Source organism: Pongo pygmaeus, chromosome 2 (genome assembly GCF_028885625.2).
Source record: "Pongo pygmaeus isolate AG05252 chromosome 2, NHGRI_mPonPyg2-v2.0_pri, whole genome shotgun sequence".
In the NCBI taxonomy this organism is placed as follows: Eukaryota; Metazoa; Chordata; class Mammalia; order Primates; family Hominidae; genus Pongo; species Pongo pygmaeus.
Genome location: NC_085930.1, coordinates 106,663,539 through 106,682,843, shown reverse-complemented (window position 1 = coordinate 106,682,843; position 19,305 = coordinate 106,663,539). Strand labels below are relative to the sequence as shown.

General features: G+C 47.6%; 1 protein-coding gene across 16 annotated transcripts in view; it reads right to left on the bottom strand.

Annotated features, from left to right (window-relative positions):
* The window catches only part of CCDC12 (coiled-coil domain containing 12), a 57,946-nt gene that overhangs the window by 34,690 nt on the left and 3,951 nt on the right, over positions 1 to 19,305 (bottom strand). For 2 of the 16 annotated variants that reach the window (XM_063661238.1, XM_063661241.1), the window contains exon 1: positions 4,311 to 4,415. The exons of the other annotated variants lie outside the window; for them this stretch is intronic. In XM_063661238.1, the coding sequence (XP_063517308.1) occupies positions 4,311 to 4,400 (90 nt within the window). In that variant the 5' untranslated portion in view covers positions 4,401 to 4,415. Of the gene's footprint in view, positions 1 to 4,310; positions 4,416 to 19,305 lie in introns of those variants that run through there. 16 annotated transcript variants of the gene reach the window in all.

Below are 19,305 nucleotides of genomic sequence, written 5' to 3'. Positions count from 1 at the left end.
GACCAGGTTCAGAACAACTAAGAAACTTAACCAGTGGCTCCGGGCTAATAAAAGATAGGCCCACATTTAAACAGGGGCTTTCTGATTGCATCAGGCTTTCAAAATTCTCTCAAACAGCCCCAAGGCTTAGGTGTGCTTTCTGCCTAACAGCCAGAGAAGTGTGATCACATCCATTCTTACACCAAATGAGAAAAATAAGAAAACCACCAAACTGGTAGGGCTGCAGAGGCCTCAGATATGAGCTGATAGAGGATAAACTAGCAGCAGCCCAGGGAATGGTTATAAACAGCACCTGCCAAATCAGAATCTTCCATGGTAGGACCTGGGAATCTGAATGTTCAAAGAGCCCACCTACTCCTGGGTCATATCTCTAATACATGGCCCAGTTGAGGAGCCTCTGAGTGAGACCACATGCTGACTCCTCTTCAAGAGGCTGACCTAGAAGAGAAAGCGGACTGCATGAGGCCACACTCAGCTGCCTGAGGGCTACTGTGGTCACCAAGGTGGGCTCTGGACATAGGGCAGGCAGGATAGGAAGAAATGCAAAGAAATCATTCCTAAGGGGCCAGGCTCAGTGGCTCACACCTGTAATCCCAACACTTTGGGAGGTTGAGACAGGAAGATTCCTTGAGCCCAGGAGTTCAAGACCAGTCTAGGAAACATGGTGAAACCCTGTCTCTACCACAAAAAAACACAAAGCCAGGAGTGGTAGTGTGCGCCTGTAGTCCCAGCTACTTGGGGGGCTGAGGTGGGGGAATCATCTGAGCCCAGGAGGTCGAGGCTGCAGTGAGCCGAGACTGCACCACTGCACTCCAGCCTGGTCGACAGAGTGAGTCCCTGTCACCACCACACCCACCCCCCAAAATAAAAATCATTCATACAATGTAAATATCCAGAGGGCCACACAGGAGATCCAGATGAAGTGTGCAGCATGAGAAGGGGAGAAGCGAGGGCCAAACCTCGGGTCTCGACCTCAAGTAGACTGGTGTGTCCAATGCACTATGTTCCCAAGTTATTCTATGGGCTGCCCAGAGCCCGAGCTCCTCCCTTCACTTATGAAAGCTCCACCTTGAGTCTTGGAGGAAGAAGAGCCTGCCCCTCACTACAGAAGCCAAAAGTGCCTCACTCACTTTCCCAGCCTGCCTTGAAGCAGGAAGGTAACTCTGGCACTGTTGATCCAATATGCCCATAAGAGACTCCAAATGGTGAGTTGTGACCTGCAGAGAGGTAGGGGTGGGGTGGCACAGACTTCTCTCTAGGGGAGCTGCAATAAGATTTGATTCAAGATTGATTCCAGGGCACGGGGCAACAGGGCTAACTGTAGTATCTAGTACTCGAAGGCAGAAGTAGTTTCCTCATTGAGCCATTTTCCATTTTTCTTATGAAATGTTGGGATTCTTTCAGGCTGTGTACCTCTAAGGCTGGCTCTCTTTCTTTTTAATTATTTTTTTTCTTTTACTCCTGGTAAGCTGTAAGCGGCTCTATTTTTAAAACAACAAGCACTTTGTATTCTTCTAAAATCAGCCAGAACGGATTTCTGTTGTTTGCAAATAAGTGCCTTGGCTATACATGGCCATTTATAGTAATAACCTAACAACGAAGTGTGTGGCAGGCCAGGTCTCACTAACGCAGGCCTCCATTACGTTTCAGTACTGACTGAGTAGCTAGGTTAAATATTAAAAGCTAGCCAGGGCGGCGGTGGCTCATGCCTGTAATCCCAGCACTTCGGGGGGCCGAGGTGGGTGGATCACCTGAAGTCAGGAGTTCGAGACCAGCCTGGCCAACATGGTGAAACCCTGTCTCTACTAAAAATAAAAAAATTAGCCGAGCGTGGTGGCGGGCGCCTGTAATCCCAGCTTCTCAGGAGGCTGAGGTAGGAGAATCACTTGAACCCAGGTGAAGGAGGTTGTAGTGAGCTGAGATCGTGCCACTGCACTCCAGCCTGGCCAACAGAGCAAGACTCCATCTCAAAAAAAAAAAAAAAAAATATATATATATATATATACACACACATACACACACACACACACACACACACACATACATATATATATATATGTAAAGCTGATAGAACCAGTGCCCTTACACAAAGGCTAGAATGTAACAAAAGCCCACCAAGAGTTTGGCCTAGGCCTTTCCTGAGCCTTGAAGCATGACAAGATAATGAAGAATTCTTAACAGGACCTGTTTAGGATTAAATAAGTTTTATTGGAGGTCTGAAGAAACTCCCCAGGCCTCCATAAACAAGTTTATTGGGAGACTGAAAGGAACGCCCCAAACCTCCACGATTTAGCAGGAGACAAGATAAGGGTAATCACCCCAGCACCTGGACCCATTTATATTAAGTAAACTTACTGAGGGTCCAGAGGAAGGTCTTCAGGACTCAGATCTTAGTTATAGACTAAAAGAAGTTAACCCCTTAAGTCTTTAGATGAATGCACATTTACACATAGATGTATAGCTTAGAAGATATACAAGCTCTGGAAAACTTAGTAATTTTGAATTGGTCGGTGATAATTTCCAGGCCTTCTCCCTGTAACCAGCTGCAGAAATAAAAACAACTCCCTTCTCTCCCAGCTCATCTGCATCTCGTTATTGGGCCGAGGGAATAAGCAGCCCGACCCTCGGTTTGATCCTGGAACAAACGCATCCAGCACTTTATAGGGCTCAAAGTTGTGTTATATTCCATTGTTCACCCAATCCCCAAGGAGAACCCAAGATAAGGGCAGGGCAAAGGTCGTGATGCCCACTCTGCGAACGGAGGAGCTGGGACTCGGGATGTTAAGTGTTCTATGAGCTTGGTCCCAGCATCCTCCCCAACTCTCCTGACCACCACAAAGGCCAGTCACTGATGTAAGCCAAGGCCCTTACCTGAGCTAGGAGCCATCTCTCCATTCCCTCCATGCCAACACACAGCTGAGCATGAAATATACCAGACCCCAGCATCAGGCACCCCAGTATGAAATGCAAAATTCTTTACAAGTCAATTTCCAGGCAAGTCAGAGGTTTACGCAGCAACAAAATGTGCTGAAGCTCCTAGACTAGAAGCTATTTTAACCTCTGGTCAGCTGCTTCTCGGAGTGTCACAATCTGAGAAGTAAAGGTAAGACAGCTGTCTCCTCTCTGGTGTGATCTACAAGTGATAAAAATCCTAATTAAAACCAAATTTAAACAAGTCAGAACTGGCACATTTTTTTGTGGGGGGAAATACTGCTTCACAAGGTCTTATCCCCACCTACACACACTTCCTTTAGCTGCAAAGTGTTTTTAAAAATCCACATGCTCAGCATATGGAAAGGTTGAGAAAGCAGAACCACATGAGGAGTCGATACCCAGCACTAACAACTGTGTACTGTGGTACCCTGGGCCAGTTTAGCTTCTCAGAGCTGCAGTTTCTTCAACTGCTAGATGGCATTACTTAAGGGTACGCATGTGACATGACAGCCCTACACTGTGACTGGCACAGAGTACGTCCTCAGTCAGTAGGCGCCAACCACAGTGATGATGACGGTGGAGCCTGAGACTCTCACCTGTGTCTTCGGGGTGAGGCCCTCTCATCCCCTGACAAAGGAGTCACATAACAGATCCCCACATTCATGCCTTGTTCCTTCCCTCAGTTCACCCAGAGCGGCCATCAGTGTCACCCAGAGGAAGCCCCAGCCCTTGCCCTCGAGCTACCACAGTTGAGAAGAGCAGACCCTACACGTGTGCAGAGAATATGAGTCCAAGTCAGAAAACGCTAGCCAGTGTGGGGGGACAGGGAGGTGGCAAGGAAGAAGGGCCTTCCACAGATCGTCTTCCCAAATTCAGACCACCTCCATGCCTGCCTGTTCTGCTCCTGCCCTCCTCTGCCTAAAATCCCTCCACCTCTTTCACACCTGGAAACAGCTATCACTCTCCATGCCATCCACTCAACCCCTCAAGTGTTTTCTCAGCACCTCTACCAGCTCAGGCTCTGTCTTGTGAGTTATGCAGCCTGGGACAAAGCCCAAATGGGGACACTACTCATAAGCCAACCAATGAGATAAAGCAGGGTATGTATATCGACACTGGGTTCAGTGCTCTCCTCCATGCGACATGCATGCAAGTGTTGTCCCCCACCCCCTGTCCAAGCCCTCCCTCCAAGACACTGACAGCTGTCCTCTGCCCCTCCTCTGTGGATGGCAGTGTACAGTATTATACCTGGGGGTACACAGATCAGCCTCCCCACGGGGCCCCAGCCTGACCGTGCTTGAGGCAATGTCCAGCCTCACTGACCCCATTTCCCACCCAGGCTCTGTGCACAGAGAGGCTTCAACAATAACACTTACAACAGCCAGGTGTGGAAACTGACTCCTCACCCCAGACACAGCCCAGCATTCACTCTCACTTCCTACATAGATGGAAGCTGCTTGAGTCATGGACTCCTGGGCCCAGGACAGGAAAGTCCTGCTTTAACCAGATGATGTCAAACACAGGTGCTTTTTCTTCAGGATTCAAATTACCCTGCAAGAAATCTAGCGGTGCCCTGCCCTGAAAACAATGGGAGGGGGGCTGTCCTTGAAAGGACAAATGTTTTCTGCTCCAGGCACTCACATTTTCTCTAGACAGAGCAGCTCTTTAGAGCCCTGAATCAAAACAGCCCAGGAGTGTGGATGTTACTGCCACAGGGCATCGTTGCCGAAGCAACTGTTTTTCCTCTTGGAATTCTTTCAAGGATACAAGCTGTTGCTTCCCTCCAAAACAAAACCAGGGAGAAGCCAGGGCCCCAGAATTTAAGGGAAAGCTCCGAAGGAAGGAGGAGGGCCAGGCATGACTGAGCCTTATCAAGCTCACTATGGGGTCTCCCAGATCTCTGAACAACTGGCTTAGAAACAGCAAGTCACTGGCCATCAGAGAAATGCAAATCAAAACCACAATGAGATACCATCTCACACCAGTTAGAATGGCAATCATTAAAAAGTCAGGAAACAACAGGTGCTGGAGAGGATGTGGAGAAATAGGAACACTTTTACACTGTTGGTGGGATTGTAAACTAGTTCAACCCTTGTGGAAGTCAGTGTGGCGATTCCTCAGGGATCTAGAACTAGAAATTCCATTCGACCCAGCCATCCCATTACTGGGTATATACCCAAAGGACTATAAATCATGCTGCTATAAAGACACATGCACACGTATGTTTATTGCGGCATTATTCACAATAGCAAAGACTTGGAACCAACCCAAATGTCCAACAATGATAGACTGGATTAAGAAAATGTGGCACATATACACCATGGAATACTATGCAGCCATAAAAAATGATGAGTTCACGTCCTTTGTAGGGACATGGATGAAATTGGAAATCATCATTCTCAGTAAACTATCGCAAGAACAAAAAACCAAACACCACATATTCTCACTCATAGGTGGGAATTGAACAATGAGAACACATGGACACAGGAAGGGGAACATCACACTCTGGGGACTGTTGTGGGGTGGGGGGAGGGGGGAGGGATAGCACTGGGAGATATACCTAATGCTAGATGACGAGTTGGTGGGTGCAGCGCACCAGCATGGCACATGTATACATATGTAACTTACCTGCACATTGTGCACATGTACCATAAAACCTAAAGTATAATAATAATAGTAATAAAAGAAAAAAAAAAAAAAAAAAAAAGAAACAGCAAGTCCCTCTCAGCTGCTGAAGGTGTATGTGTAGGGAAAGGCAAAGTGGGGGTATGGAGGTATGAAGGTGGTGCTGCTTATGTGTGTTTTGAGGTGTGTATGAGATATGTATTGGTGTAAAGGGGTTGGGGTTCGTAGGTGTGGGTTAGGGGCATGTGGAGGGGTGCTGTGGAGGGTTGGAGGTGTGCAGGGAACGGGAGGGTGTGGGGAGAAGGGAGGTACTATTGTGGGGGGAAGTGTGGGGGGTAGGGCCTGGGGTGTGTGGTGGTGTTGTGAGGTTAAGGGAGTGTAAGGAGGTGGGATGCACTGTAGGCAGGGGGCTGGGTGTGGAGAGTACATGCTGTATGTGCATGTGTATATGCGCTGGAGGTGGGTTGGAAGTATGTGGGATAGGTTACGGAAAATATTCCAAGATGATACATGAGACATCTTCTCCAGAAACAAAAAAATGAATTGCATTTCATTTCTGTATTACAATTCTTAGTACTACAGAATCACATGCTGGTCCCAATGTCTGCAGGGTCAATGGAAGAGCCAAAAACCATTTAAAACATACAGCCCCAGTTTGAAACAACTGACCCTGAAGCAACTATCTGAGGTAACACATACTTCTAGTCAGAACACCCCTGGCTCAGTAGGTCCAGAGTATGGACAGAGTCTGGCTGGCAGGTCAGGAGGCCAGCACTGGAGGGCCTGGCTCAGCAGGTCCTTGTCTTCCCTGGGAGTCCATGTTGTCTTTTCTCTAGTGCACAAAGCCTAGAGGGCTCAGAGTCACAGGACGCAGCATACCCACTACAGTGCCATGGGGCACCCAGGAAACGTCTGAATGTTTTGTTAAAATAAGTTTAAGAGTTGTCTCTGCCTACAAGGAGCTACCTGTTCGCTGAAGGGGTGGCATGAATTGGGACTCAGAAGCATGTAAAAATAAATATATTTTAGCAGCTACCACTACTACTACTACTACTACTACTACATCTACAATGACAATTATCAAGATGTTACGGAAGGTTAACAGCATTATCATGAACAGTGTATGCCAATTAAGTCACAGGAAACTCTTCTAAAACACAAATGTCAAATATCAAATAGTGCCAAGTCACTGATATCCATATGGGGAGAAAAAGAATCTTGATCCCTACGCACACCACACAAAAGTAAATTCGAGATGGGTTAGAGGTCTAAAGGTTAAAGTAAAACAAGCAAACTTCTAGATTATAATGTAAAAGAATATCATCTAGACCTATATGCAGGGAATTATTTCCTTAAACAGGCCAAAAAACACACTAGAAAAAAAAATGATAAACTACATTAAAATTAAGAACTACTATTCACCAAAGAATTCAATTTTGGGCCAGGTGAGGTGGTTCACGTCTGTAATCTCAGCACTTTGGGAGGCGGAGGTGGGGGTGGATCACCTGAGGTCAGGAGTTCAAGACCAGCCTGGCCAACATGGTAAAACCCTGTCTCTACTAAAAATACAAAAATTAGCCGGGCGTGGTGGTGGGCACCTGTAATCCCAGCTATTCGGGAGGCTGAGGCACAAGAATTGCTTGAACCCAGGAGGCGGAGATTGCAGTGAGCCAAGATTGCGCCATTGCACTCCAGCCTGGGCAACAAGAGCAAAACTCTATCTCAAAAAAAAAAAAAAAAAAAATTCAATTTTAAAAGCCTGAAAAGTTGAAGCCAAGGCAGGCAGAAGAGATTATCACATCACATACACAGAACAAAGGACACATAAGGAACTTCTAGAAATCAACAGGAAAAACAGGCAACTGAATAAAAAGGAGAAGAGGCAAAAGACATGAACAGGCACTTCGCATAAACATATGAAAAGATAATGCAACTTCATTAGGTATGAAATACAAATTTAAACCACAAAAGGATACCACTATACCTCCACCAGCCTGGCTAACATGAAAAAAACTAACTATACCAAGTATTAGAGAGGAACCGCCATACAGTGCTGGTCAGAGTGCAAAATGGTAGAGCCATTTCGCAAAAGTGTTTGACAGTATCTGTCCTATATACACCCTACAGCCTAGCAATTCCACTCCTAGACATAGATCCTACAGATGGGTACATATGTTCACCAAGACATGTACAAGACCGGGAAGAGCAGCACAGTCCATAATAGTTCCAGCCTGAAAATCCAGAGGAAAATGGATAAAATCTGGTCTGTTCAAACAATGGAATACTATACAGAAATAAGAATGCACTAATTCCACACCCAACAACTGACAAACATATGATGAATGAAAGAGGCCAGATACAGAAAACTATGTACTGTTTAATTCCATTTATATAAGGTTCAAAAGGAAGGAAGGCAACTTCTTGTGTTACAAGTCCAGAGTGGTTCCCCTTGGAGAGTGAGCACCTGAGAGGTGATTCTGGGATGTTATCATGTTTCTTGATCTGAGTGACTGATGACATGGGCATGTTCACCTTAGGAAAATTACTGAGCTGATTTGTATACTTTTCTCTCTGTATAGTTTGTATGCTTAATTAAAAGGATTTTTTATGCCACTATGAAGTCATTAAAAAGAAAAACTTAAGCCCACTTAGAAACCAAAAATAAAATCATTAAAATCTAGAGAGAACTAACTCAGTCAAGAAGACAATAAGGAAAAAGTCCTCCAAAGAGAGGACTAAGGACTCCCAAGCACACCCAGAAGACAGCTACTTGGACACTGAGAGGGAAGCACACCCCATTCACACCCTCCTGGCTCCAGGAGACAGAAGAAAAAAACTGAGGGATTCACCATCAAGACCATGCAAATTCTTCTGTCGCAAAAGCTAACAGAAAGATTAAAAACCAGCTTGAATTTCAAGATTCCTTTGCTTTCCAATTCCCTGCCCCCTATCAGTGAGGCCTGGGGAACATGACTTACACCTTGTAATACCACAGAAGTCAACCAAACGGGAGACTGTGGCGGAACAACTGTGTCACTGGCACAGCAAGAAAGAGGAACCTTGTCTTGTGGCTGTCTAGTGCCTCTTCTGCTACATGGTGGGTGCTTCAGCCACCACAGGTGAGCTAAACTGTGAAGGATCCCGAATAGCCACCCATCTGCCTCGATGGAAACCGTGCCCCCTGAGGGAAATCCAGAGAGAGGCTCACCCTTCACCCAGGCCAGGTGTTTCTCCCCAGCATATCAGACCAAGCTGAATGGGGTCCCATTCTCTTCCCTGTAGGTCACTGCAGAGCCCCTCCTTGCAAAGCTCCAAGGGATGAGGGCCGCACCAATTCTATCCCAGAGGAAGAGCACCCCCAAACTTGGCCAGGAGGCGGTGGGCTCCCTGGCCGATCCCTCTGGCTCCATCTCCAGAGGACAAGGGATTGGCCCTGTGTGGTTGTGTTTGGTCCCTTACCTCTCCACATCTGTGCTGTCCCAGGTGCAAGTTAAAGGGGCCCTCAACCAGGGGTAAAATAAGAGTATAGGAGAAAGAATAAATGCACACATCACACTTCCCACCTCTCAGCTCCCTTCTGCACACACCATCTCACTTAACCCTTACCCTGGGAGGGAGGAGGTACTGTGGCCATCTTCCAGCTGAAGAAGGATGTGAAGAAACTTACCTATCTACACATCCCAAGGTGAGCAGGGTGGCGGAGCCAGGTGGGCAAAGCAACCTGTCCAGAGAGCAGGGAATCATGAGACAAATGGCCAGCCTGACCCAGAAGCAGTGGTCATACTGTAGGAGCTGCAGTGCAGCCCTCAGGACCTACATGCAGGGACAGAAAGGACAGGGGAAGAGGGAGTGTACATTTAGGGCAACTTGAATCTATGCTCCCAGGTTGAAAAAGAAGGGAGGGGAGGGGAGGGGAGGGGAGGGGAGGGGAGGGGAGGGGAGGGGAGGGGAGGGGAGGGGAGGGGAGGGGAGGGGAGGGGAGGGGAGGGGAGGGGGAGAAGGAGAAAAGAAAAGAAAAGAAAAGAAAAGAAAAGAAAAGAAAAGAAAAGAAAAGAAAAGAAAAGGGCTGGGCACAGTGGCTCACACCTATAATCCCAAAACTTTGGGAGGCCAAAGCAGGGAGACGACTTGAGACCAGGAGTTTGAGACCAGCCTGGACAACATGGCAAAACCCCATCTCTACTAAAAATACAAAAATCAGCTGGGCGTGGTGACACACACCTATAATCCCAGCTACTCAGGTGGCTGAGGCAGGAGAATGGCTTCAGCACGCGGCGGGGCAGAGGCTGCAGTGAGCTGAGACTGCGCGCCACTGCACCCCAGCCTGGGCGACAGACTGAGACTCTGTCTCCCAAAAAAAAAAAAAGAAAGAAAAGAAAGAAAAGAAAGGGGCTAGAGTGGCAATATGAAGATCTGAGCACTAGCAAGAAGGCTGCCAGCATCCAAACACCAGGTGAGTTCAGACAGCAAGGCTATAAGGGCACTGCCTCAGCCTGGCGCTACCCTCCTGAGAGAAGGGATGGATGTCCCGGCTGGGGTCCAGTGAGGACTTCAAGCAGTGGAAAGGAGGCTTAATTTACAGGAAGGCTGTGGCCAGCATGCTGCACCTCAACCCAGCTGGCCTGGACTCCACTGGCACCACACACTTCCCTGAAACAGCTGGACCAACCTCGCCTATCACCTTGTCTTGCCAAAACCCATCCCCAGTCTTCGCCTGGCTTCTCTCAGCCCCACTGTCCTCATGCCGCCCCACCCCACCAAGTTTCCTTGGATTCTTCCAACTCCTGCTAAATACCTGGCAGGGCGAGCCTCAGGGCACAGAATGATCTCCCAGTCCTCTGTCTCTGCTGTCTAAGCTCTGTCACCAGAGGGCCTCGTCTAGCCCCAGGGCTTGACATCCTGTATCTGTTTCTAGTCCAGATGCCTGCTTATGTCTCTCTTCACTTACCTGTCTAACAGTCATCTCTGGCTTAATGTGGCCAAAGCCAGACTCTTGCTTTCCCCTTCAAAGCCCCTCTCCCCTGTACTTCACCATCTCAGGAACCCTGTCTGTGGGCACTGCCTCATACCTGGGCTCCTGCAGCTGCCTCCTACCTCCACACACAGTCATCCAAGGGCATGTCACCTTTGCTCAGGCCTCCAGTGGTTCCCCATCACCCTTAGCCTGAGGTCCAGCCTTGGTGGTCTGCAAGGCCCCCCCTCTAACTAGCCCAGCCTCCCAGGCCCTCTCCACCCTCATCCCCCTTCCATACCTCCCACTGTTCACTCCACTCCTACTCCTCAAACATGCCAAGCTAGTCTTGCTCAGCTTGGAATACTCTTCCCTAGATCTTGGCATCTCACTCCTCCACCCCTGTCTCAGAACTCCCAGGTGGTGGTCTTCCCGGCCTGGGCAGCTGCACAGCCTCTCCCCCAACACACACACCACATTCCCAAGTTCCTGGGACACATAAACAGGGACACCATGCTCCTTGTTTCTAAGTATTCCCACTCCTTCCATAGAAGCCCCTTGAGGCAAGGAGGAAGTCTTGTTCATAGCTGTATCCCCAGGGCCTGTCATACAGCTGGTACTCAATAAATACTTATTAGTGGCTAGCTGCAGAGTTCCTGCAGTGAGCCTGGGCAGCTAAGGTTCCAGGGGAAAAAAAAAGTATTCTTCTTCCAATGAGAGAATGCCAGGGACTGATTAGAGATGTCCAGAAAAATGCATCAGAATCACCTGGGGAACTTTAAGAATGCATGAATTTATAGGTTATATACCAAGACCACAACAGGTCTGAGGTAGGGCCAGAAAAAAGGACTGCAAATTGTCTCTCAAGACAACCCAATGAACAGGTAGGTCTGAGAAACTCTGATAAATCCAACACCATCATTTCATACATGAACATCTTGAGGGCCTCAGAAGGAAACGCTGGCTCACCATAGGTATGTGTTGGGAACCCCAAATCTCCCACCCAGAAGATTCTCCCTCTCACTGCCTCCATAACCTTGGAGTCTGAGAGCTTGGGCAGAAAAGCAGAGTCCTTAGGAAGAACGGGCACTCACACTCCACCTCGGCTGTGGCTCTGCAAATCCATTTTCTTCTTAATCTAACACTTTGCACTAACACTCCATCTTCAAAAAATTAGGGCTAGGATGAGTAAAGCCAGGGTGCAGGAGAAGGACGACCTCTTTGCTTCCACTGGAACCGGGGCCAGTTCCACCCACTGTCACCCAGTGGAGAAGGCTGCAGGACCACCTGGATGTCCCCACTTACAAGAGGGTAAAGAAGAAAGGACAGGCATCCACGTTTATAAAAGGCCGGTGTACAAGATCTTGAGCTAGACACTTCATAGACAGCATCTTTCTCTGTTCTCGTAGGTACTGATGAGTTCAGAAGCTGTATCTCGATTTTATAGACAAGAGAGAGGCTCAGATTTTTCAAGGCTTGCTCTGAGTACCATAGATGTGATTAATGGAGCAGAGGTATAAATCAGATCTGTCTCCAAAGTCCATTCTCTCCACTCCACCACTTGGCCTCCACCTGGCAGCCTGGTTACAGTTTATATGTGTGATGGGTGGAAGCTCCTTCCCAGGAGGTACTTATTCCCAAGCACCTGGGGGTGAGAGGTGTAGAGGGCTAGGCCAGAGCCTAACGGACAATCTAGGGTCAGCAACAACTCAAAGCATGACTGTGGGATGTTCCTTCAGCCCAGGGTTTCCTGGTCTATCAGACAGGGATGAAGCAATACACCCTGCTTCAAAGTCCTGCTTCAGGGATGGAACACGATTCCGCCACAACTGCCCTGCCAAAGGCTGTCAACACAGGAGGCAGTGATCGCCTTGGCTGACTTTGCAACCAGGCTGCTGGGCCTGGGGATGTGGCCACATGGGATGGAGATAGAGGCAACTTCTTGAGACATGATCAGGACATGGACAAGTCTGACTCCTCACCCAGCATACTAGGCTCTCACCCACTGCCTCTGTTTCTCCAGCAAGACTTGCTAGCCCCTCTCTCTGGTTCCCTCTTTTACCCTCTCCCAACCTGGCCAGGGACTCTCCCTAGTACCTCCACGTCAGAGAGTACTAGTGCATACCCTCTACCTTGGCATTGCTCCCACTCTCTGCACTGTGCATTTTTTTCTTTCTGTTTGTTTTTTAATCCTCCCACCTCAGCCTCCCGAATAGCTGGGACTGCAGGCGTGGGCCACCATGCCCGGCTAATTTTGTTTACTTATATTTGTAGAGATGGCGTCTTGTTATGTTGCCCATGCTGGTCTTGAACTCCTGAGCTCAAGCAATCTGCCCACCTTGGCCTCCCAAAGTGCTGGGATTACAGGCGTGAGACACCACACCTGGCCCGCACTCCCATTTCTTGAGTGTATAAATCACAACTATACCACTCTGAATCACCAGCACTTAACTCCACCAGGTACATACACAGATGTCCCCAAATCAGCTTCTGATGGAGATACCAGCCACGAATATGGCAAACTTCCAAGCCCTCTGCCCAGCTTTGGGCTCCCAAGGCTGATCGGATGGTCATCTGGGTTTCCACCTGCCCCTTAGCTCTCAACAACTGGAGCTCAGGTAGAGACACAGTTTATTGTGAGTCAGGCTGAAGGGAGCAAGTCCTCCAGAGATGCACCGTCCAATAAGGCAATCACGAGTCAAGTGTGGCTGTTTAAATATAAACTGACTAAAATTAAATGTCACAGTAGCCACATTTCTTTTTTTTTTTTTTTTTTTGAGACAGGGTCTCACACTGTTGCCTAGGCTGGAGTGCAGTGACATGATCTCAGCTCATTGCAACCTCTGCCCCTACCAGGCTGAAGCAATTCTCCCCGCTCAATCTCCCAAGTAGCTGGAACTAAAGGTGCACGACACTATTCCAGGTTAATTTTTTGTATTTTTTGTGGAGATGGGGATTTGTCATATCGCCCAGGCTGGTCTCAAACTCCTGGACTCAAGTGATCTTCCCGCCTCCACCTCCCAAAATGCTGAGATTATAGCAAGCTTGTCCAACCTGCAGACCAAGGCCCAGGACCACTTCAAATGCAGCCCAACACAAATTCGTAAACTTTCCTAAAACATTATGAGATATTTTTTGTGATTTTTTTTTTTTAAAGCTCATCAGCTATCATTAGTGTTAGTGTATATTATGTGTGGCCCAAGACAATTCTTCTTCTTCCATTGTGGCCCAGGGAAGCCAAAAGATTGGACACCCCTGGATAATAGGAATGAGCCATTGTGCCTGGCCGGTAGCCACATTTCAAGGGCTTAAAAGTCACAGGTGGCCCATGGCTACAGTACTAGACAGTGCAGATTAGAGAACACTATCACTGCACAAAGTTCTAGTGAGCAACACTGCTGCTCTAATCTCTAGAGCCAGGTGACAACCAGGAATCGCTGGTTGCCTGGAACCTGCAACTTGACAGCCAGACCTCAGCCCCAAGGGCTGGTCAGCCAGACAGCCAGTCTCCCTGTCTCAGAGCAGCAAGAGACAGCCCAATTCAGGGCAAATGCTCAGGAAAGCTTGGCATGTTTATGCCAAGTTAATCACCACCTTTAGAGAGCCTCCATTTGGCTGCTGAAGAAGAAAGAGGTCAAAGGAGGACAGAGTGGCCTCACACTGCCCTGCCGGACAGCACTGTAAAGAGATGCCAGAGTTTCATCCACACAGCCTTGAACTGTTCACCTACTCACCCAGCCTGGAACTTCTGGATGAGCATCAGGAAATGAGGTTCAAATACAATACAGAAAAGTGTGCCCAGGCTGGCTACCATCCATCCCTGCTGGAAACCCTGGCTCTTGCAAAACTTGGCTACCAGAGTACCCCAGGCCAGCACTTTCAGACTGTACCCCTGCCCCAATCACTGCCAAGTGCTTGCTGTCAAACTCCCCGGAGCATCTCCACTCTCACCTCTATGCACCTGAATGTTCCCACCTCTAAAATGCTCCCTGGGAACACTCTCCTTTCCAGCTACCTCGATGACCTTCTCCCACTTCTCCACCCTCCATGGCTCAGCTCAAGTTCCACGCTGCCTTCCCATGAAGCTTCCTCAGGCTCTGCCTGGCTTTCCCAGAAAATGAACCCCGGCAGTACTGTCTTTCTACCTGTTAATGGGAACTGGCTGACCCACAAGATGCTGCTTCAGGCAGTGCTGTGTCCTCTACAGAATCCCCTTCCCCCAGGGGGTCTTGCATGGGCTGGAATCCAGGAGACATTACTTCCCCTCCTCGGCCTTGGACATCCCAGCTCTTCTCAGCCTCTTGCCTTGCTCCCCTCACTAATAAGTGGCATCAGGTGGGCTGACCAGGAAGTCTTTGTAAAACTACAGCTGCATGACTACAAGAGAGCTTTGCACAAAATAATACACGGAAACACTGCAATCCCTAATCTTGTCTCTTTCCATCTGCCACAACCTCAGGACCCTGATTTGTCTTAATATCACTAAATTATGAGTTTATAGTCTGGTGAGAGCTAGGAAGAAAGATAAAACTGTGAGGAAAACCAACTCCATGCCTGAAATTCCTAAGGCCTCCAGCAAAACCATGCACACAGTAAGAACTCAATGAAGGACCTGCCACTGAGTGTTAGGAAACCAGCAAGATGCCATCCTTATGGGGCAGACAGGTGCTCTCCAAGTGCAGGCAGAGAAGGTACTCAATCCTGGTGTCTGTTGTCACATCAGAAACCTGAACTGAAAATGTGAAGCCACTTCCTCTCTGAAGTAGGAGACTCAAGGGGTTTTATCTGGCCACAGCAGGCAGTCATACTTCCTCCCCAGACTCCCCACTTAAAAGTCCGGCAGAAAGGGCCACAGGCTGGAAAATCAACTCAAAGTTTAGACCCTTACCTGTCCTGTCCCCAGGCATTCACCTTAATAAAAAAAAATCACTCAAGAACTATAGGGATTAAATATGACACTAAAAATACATGCAACAAAATCAAAAACAGATAAATTGAACTTCACCAAATTTTAAACTCTTTGTGCAGCAAATGAGACTATCCACCAGGTGCGGTAGTTCACACCTGTAATCCCAACACTTTGGGAGGCCAAAGCGGGAGGACTGCTTGAGGCCAGGAGTTTGAGATCAGCTTGGGAAACACAGTGAGACCCCCATCTCTACAAAACATTAATTTTTTAAAAAATGACACTACCAAGAGAATGAAAAGATAATCCAGAGAATGGGAAAAAATATCACTAATCTCATCTCTGATAATGATTTAATATCCAGAATATATGAACAATTCAATGACAACTCAATAACAAGAAAAAGAGCCCAATTAAAAATATAGGCAAAGGGAACCTGGATACTTCTTCAAAGAAAATATATATACAAGTGGCAAACAAGCATATGAAAGGATGTTCAACATCACTCATCACTGGGGAAATGCAAATCAAAACCACAATGGGATACCACCACTTCACACCCATTAGGACGGCTATATTAAAAAAACAAAAAAAGAAGATGGCTGGGCTTGGTGGCTCACACTTGTAATCCTAGCATTTTTGGAGGCCAAGGCAGGAGGATCACTTGAACCCAGGAGTTCAAGACCGGCCTGGGGCAACACAGTGAGACTCCTGACTCCTTTAAAAAAAAAAAAAAAAAGAAAGAAAGAAAAGAAAATAATAAGTGCTGGGGAGGATGTGGAGAAACTGGAAGCCTTGCACACTGCTGCTGGGAATGTAAATGGTGAAGCCACTACTGAAAACACTATGGTGTTTCCTCAAAAAGCTAAACAGAGAATTATCATATGATCCAGCTGTTTTCCCTACACATAGTTACATTCCTCTCCCTGCTATATAAACTCCCGATTTTAGTTCGTTGAAAAGACAGATTTGAGACTGATCTCCCTTCTCACCTGACAGCACCCGAATTTAAAAAAAAAAAAAAAAAAGGCACGAGTGGTGGCTCACGCCTGTAATCCCAGCACTTTAGGAGGCCAAGGTGGGTGGATCACCTGAGGTCAGGAGTTTGAGACCAGCCTGACCAACATGGTGAAACCCTGTCTCTACTAAAATACAAAAATTAGCTGGGCGTGGTGGCATACACCTGTAATCCCAGCTACTGGGGAGGCTGAGGCAGGAGAATTGCTTGAACTCAGGAGGTGGAAGTTGCAGTGAGCTGAGATCGTGCCATCGCACTCCAGCCTGGGCAACAAGAGCGAAACTCTCTCAAAAAAAAAAAAAAATTAATCCCAGCGACTCGAGAGGCTGAGACAGGAGAATTGCTTGAACCCAGGAGGCGGAGGCTGCAGTGAGCTGAGATTGTACCATTGCATTCCAGCCTGGGCAACAAGAGCGAAACTCCATCTCAAAAAAAAAAAAAAAAAAAGAATTACCATATGATCCAGTAATTCCACTTCTGGCTAGATACCCAAAAGAATTTAAAGCAGATACTCAAACAGGTAACTGTACTCCCACGTTTTTTCTTTTTTTTGAGATGGAGTCTCACTCTGTCGCCCAGGCTGGAGTGCAGTGACACGATCTCAGCTCACTGCAAGCTCTGCCTCCCGGGTTCACGCCATTCTCCTGACTCAGCCTCCCAAGTAGCTGGGACTACCAGCGCCTGCTGCCGCACTCGGCTAATTTTTTGTATTTTTAATAGAGACAAGTTTTCACTGTGTTAGCCAGAATGGTCTCAATCTCCTGATTTCGTGATCTGCCCACCTCGGCTTCCCAAAGTGCTGGGATTACAGGCATGAGCCACCGCACCAGGCCTTGTACTCCCATGTTTATAGCAGCATTATTCACAACAGACAAAACGTAGAAGCAACCCAACTAAACAAAACATGGTATACACAAAGGAATATTATTCAGCCTTTAAAAAAGGACTGAGATTCTGACACATGCTACAACATGGATGAAGTGTGAAGACATGCTAAGTAAAACAAGCCAGTCACAGAAGGACAAATACTGTATGATTTGATTATATGAGGTACCTAGAGTAGTCAAATTCAGAGACAGGAAGTAGAACAGTGATTGCCAGGGGCTGGGGAAAGGGGGAATGGAGAGTTATCGTTTAACGGGTACAGAGTTTGGGATGATGAAAACGTTCTGGACATTGAGTTATACATTTAAAATGGTTAAAATAGTAAATTGTATGTGTATTTTCCCACAATTTTAAAACATAGAAAAAATAACAATCAGGCCACACTTCCAGCCCACTGAGAGCAACCCTCTTTAAAAGCCAGTTCTCCTGATGATCTAGCACGTCCTTCCCTGGCAATGGGCTCTGTGGATGCTATTTTGTCCGTTGCATTCCAACCTCAAACCCAGCCCCAATAACCTGCCCTAAATCCAAGCAAACAGCTCAGGTGAACTAGCCATTGTTTGAAAGGCTGAGGTTTGAGCTTCTCTGGGACAGGCAATTTAGGGGCTGTCTGATATGTTCGACAGGCAGCCAACAAAAGCAGAAGCCACTCTAGCCAGCTTTCACTCTCTATTACTTCCCTTTTCACTTTCACACAGGACCCCAGACTGCCATGCAGTAAGGAAAATAGGGGTCAGACTGTCCAGCCTGTTTTGTTTTTCAGTTGGAAAGTGGGAAGTGCCCCCCATCTCTGACAGGTCTAGCTATTTAACATTCTTTGTACTTCATACACTGAAGGACACAGTTTTCACCCATCTAAAACTACGGCCCTCATTGGTCTGTCTCTATAGCCCTTTCACACAGATTATCCCATTAGATCTCACAATAACCCAACGAGAATGAATGTGTACGGACTGTCATTCCCCACTGGAGACATGAAGAAACCCAGCTCAGAGAGACGAAGCAATGTGTCCCAAGTCCAAGTAAAAAAGCAAACTAGGGTTTGCACACAGGTAGTGAACTTCAGAATTCTTCCTCTCCATTACGTTGGAAAGATGAACAAAGTAGAAATGGAACTTTTCATTTGCTGTTAAACGACAGCAAAGAAAAATGCTTCCGAATATGGCAATTAATAGGCTAGTAGGCCCATCCCCAAAGAAAGAACTAAGGCCCTCTTCTTTTTTCCCTTTTTTTTTTTTTTTTTGAGACCAGTCTCACTCTGTAACCTAGGCAGGAGTGCAGTGGCGCGATCTCGGCTCACTGCAACCTCTGCCTCCCCGTTCAAGAGATCCTCCTGCCTCAGCCTCCCAAATAACTGGGATTACAGGTGCCTGCCACCACACCTGGCTAATTTTTGTATTTTCAGTACAAATGGGGTTTCACCATGTTGATCAGGCTGATCTCGAACTCCTGACCTCAGGTGATCTGCCTGCCTGGGCCTCCCAAAGTGCGGGATTACAGGCACGAGCCATTGTGCCCGGCCCTCGTTCCCAATTTCTAAGGCCCACCCTAAGTTAGAAATACATCTTTTCTTTTCTTTTTTTTTTTTTTGAGACAGAGTCTCGCTCTATCGCCCAGGCTGGTGTGCAGTGGCACAATCTTGGCTCACTGCAAGCTCCGCCTCCTGGGTTCACGCCATTCTCCTGCCTCAGCCTCCCGCGTAGCTGGGACCACAGGCGCCCGCCACCACGCCCGGCTAATTTTTTGTATTTTTAGTAGAGACAGGGTTTCACCGCGTTAGCCAGGATGGTCTCGATCTCCTGACCTCATGATCCGCCCACCTCGGCCTCCCAAAGTACTGGGCGCGTGAGCCACCGCGCCCGGCTAAATCTTTTATTTTCGATTTTTTTTTTTTTTTTTTTTGAGACGGAGTCTCGCTCTGTCGCCCAGGCTGGAGTACAGTGGCGAGATCTCGGCTCACTACAACCTCTGCCTCCCAGGCTCAAG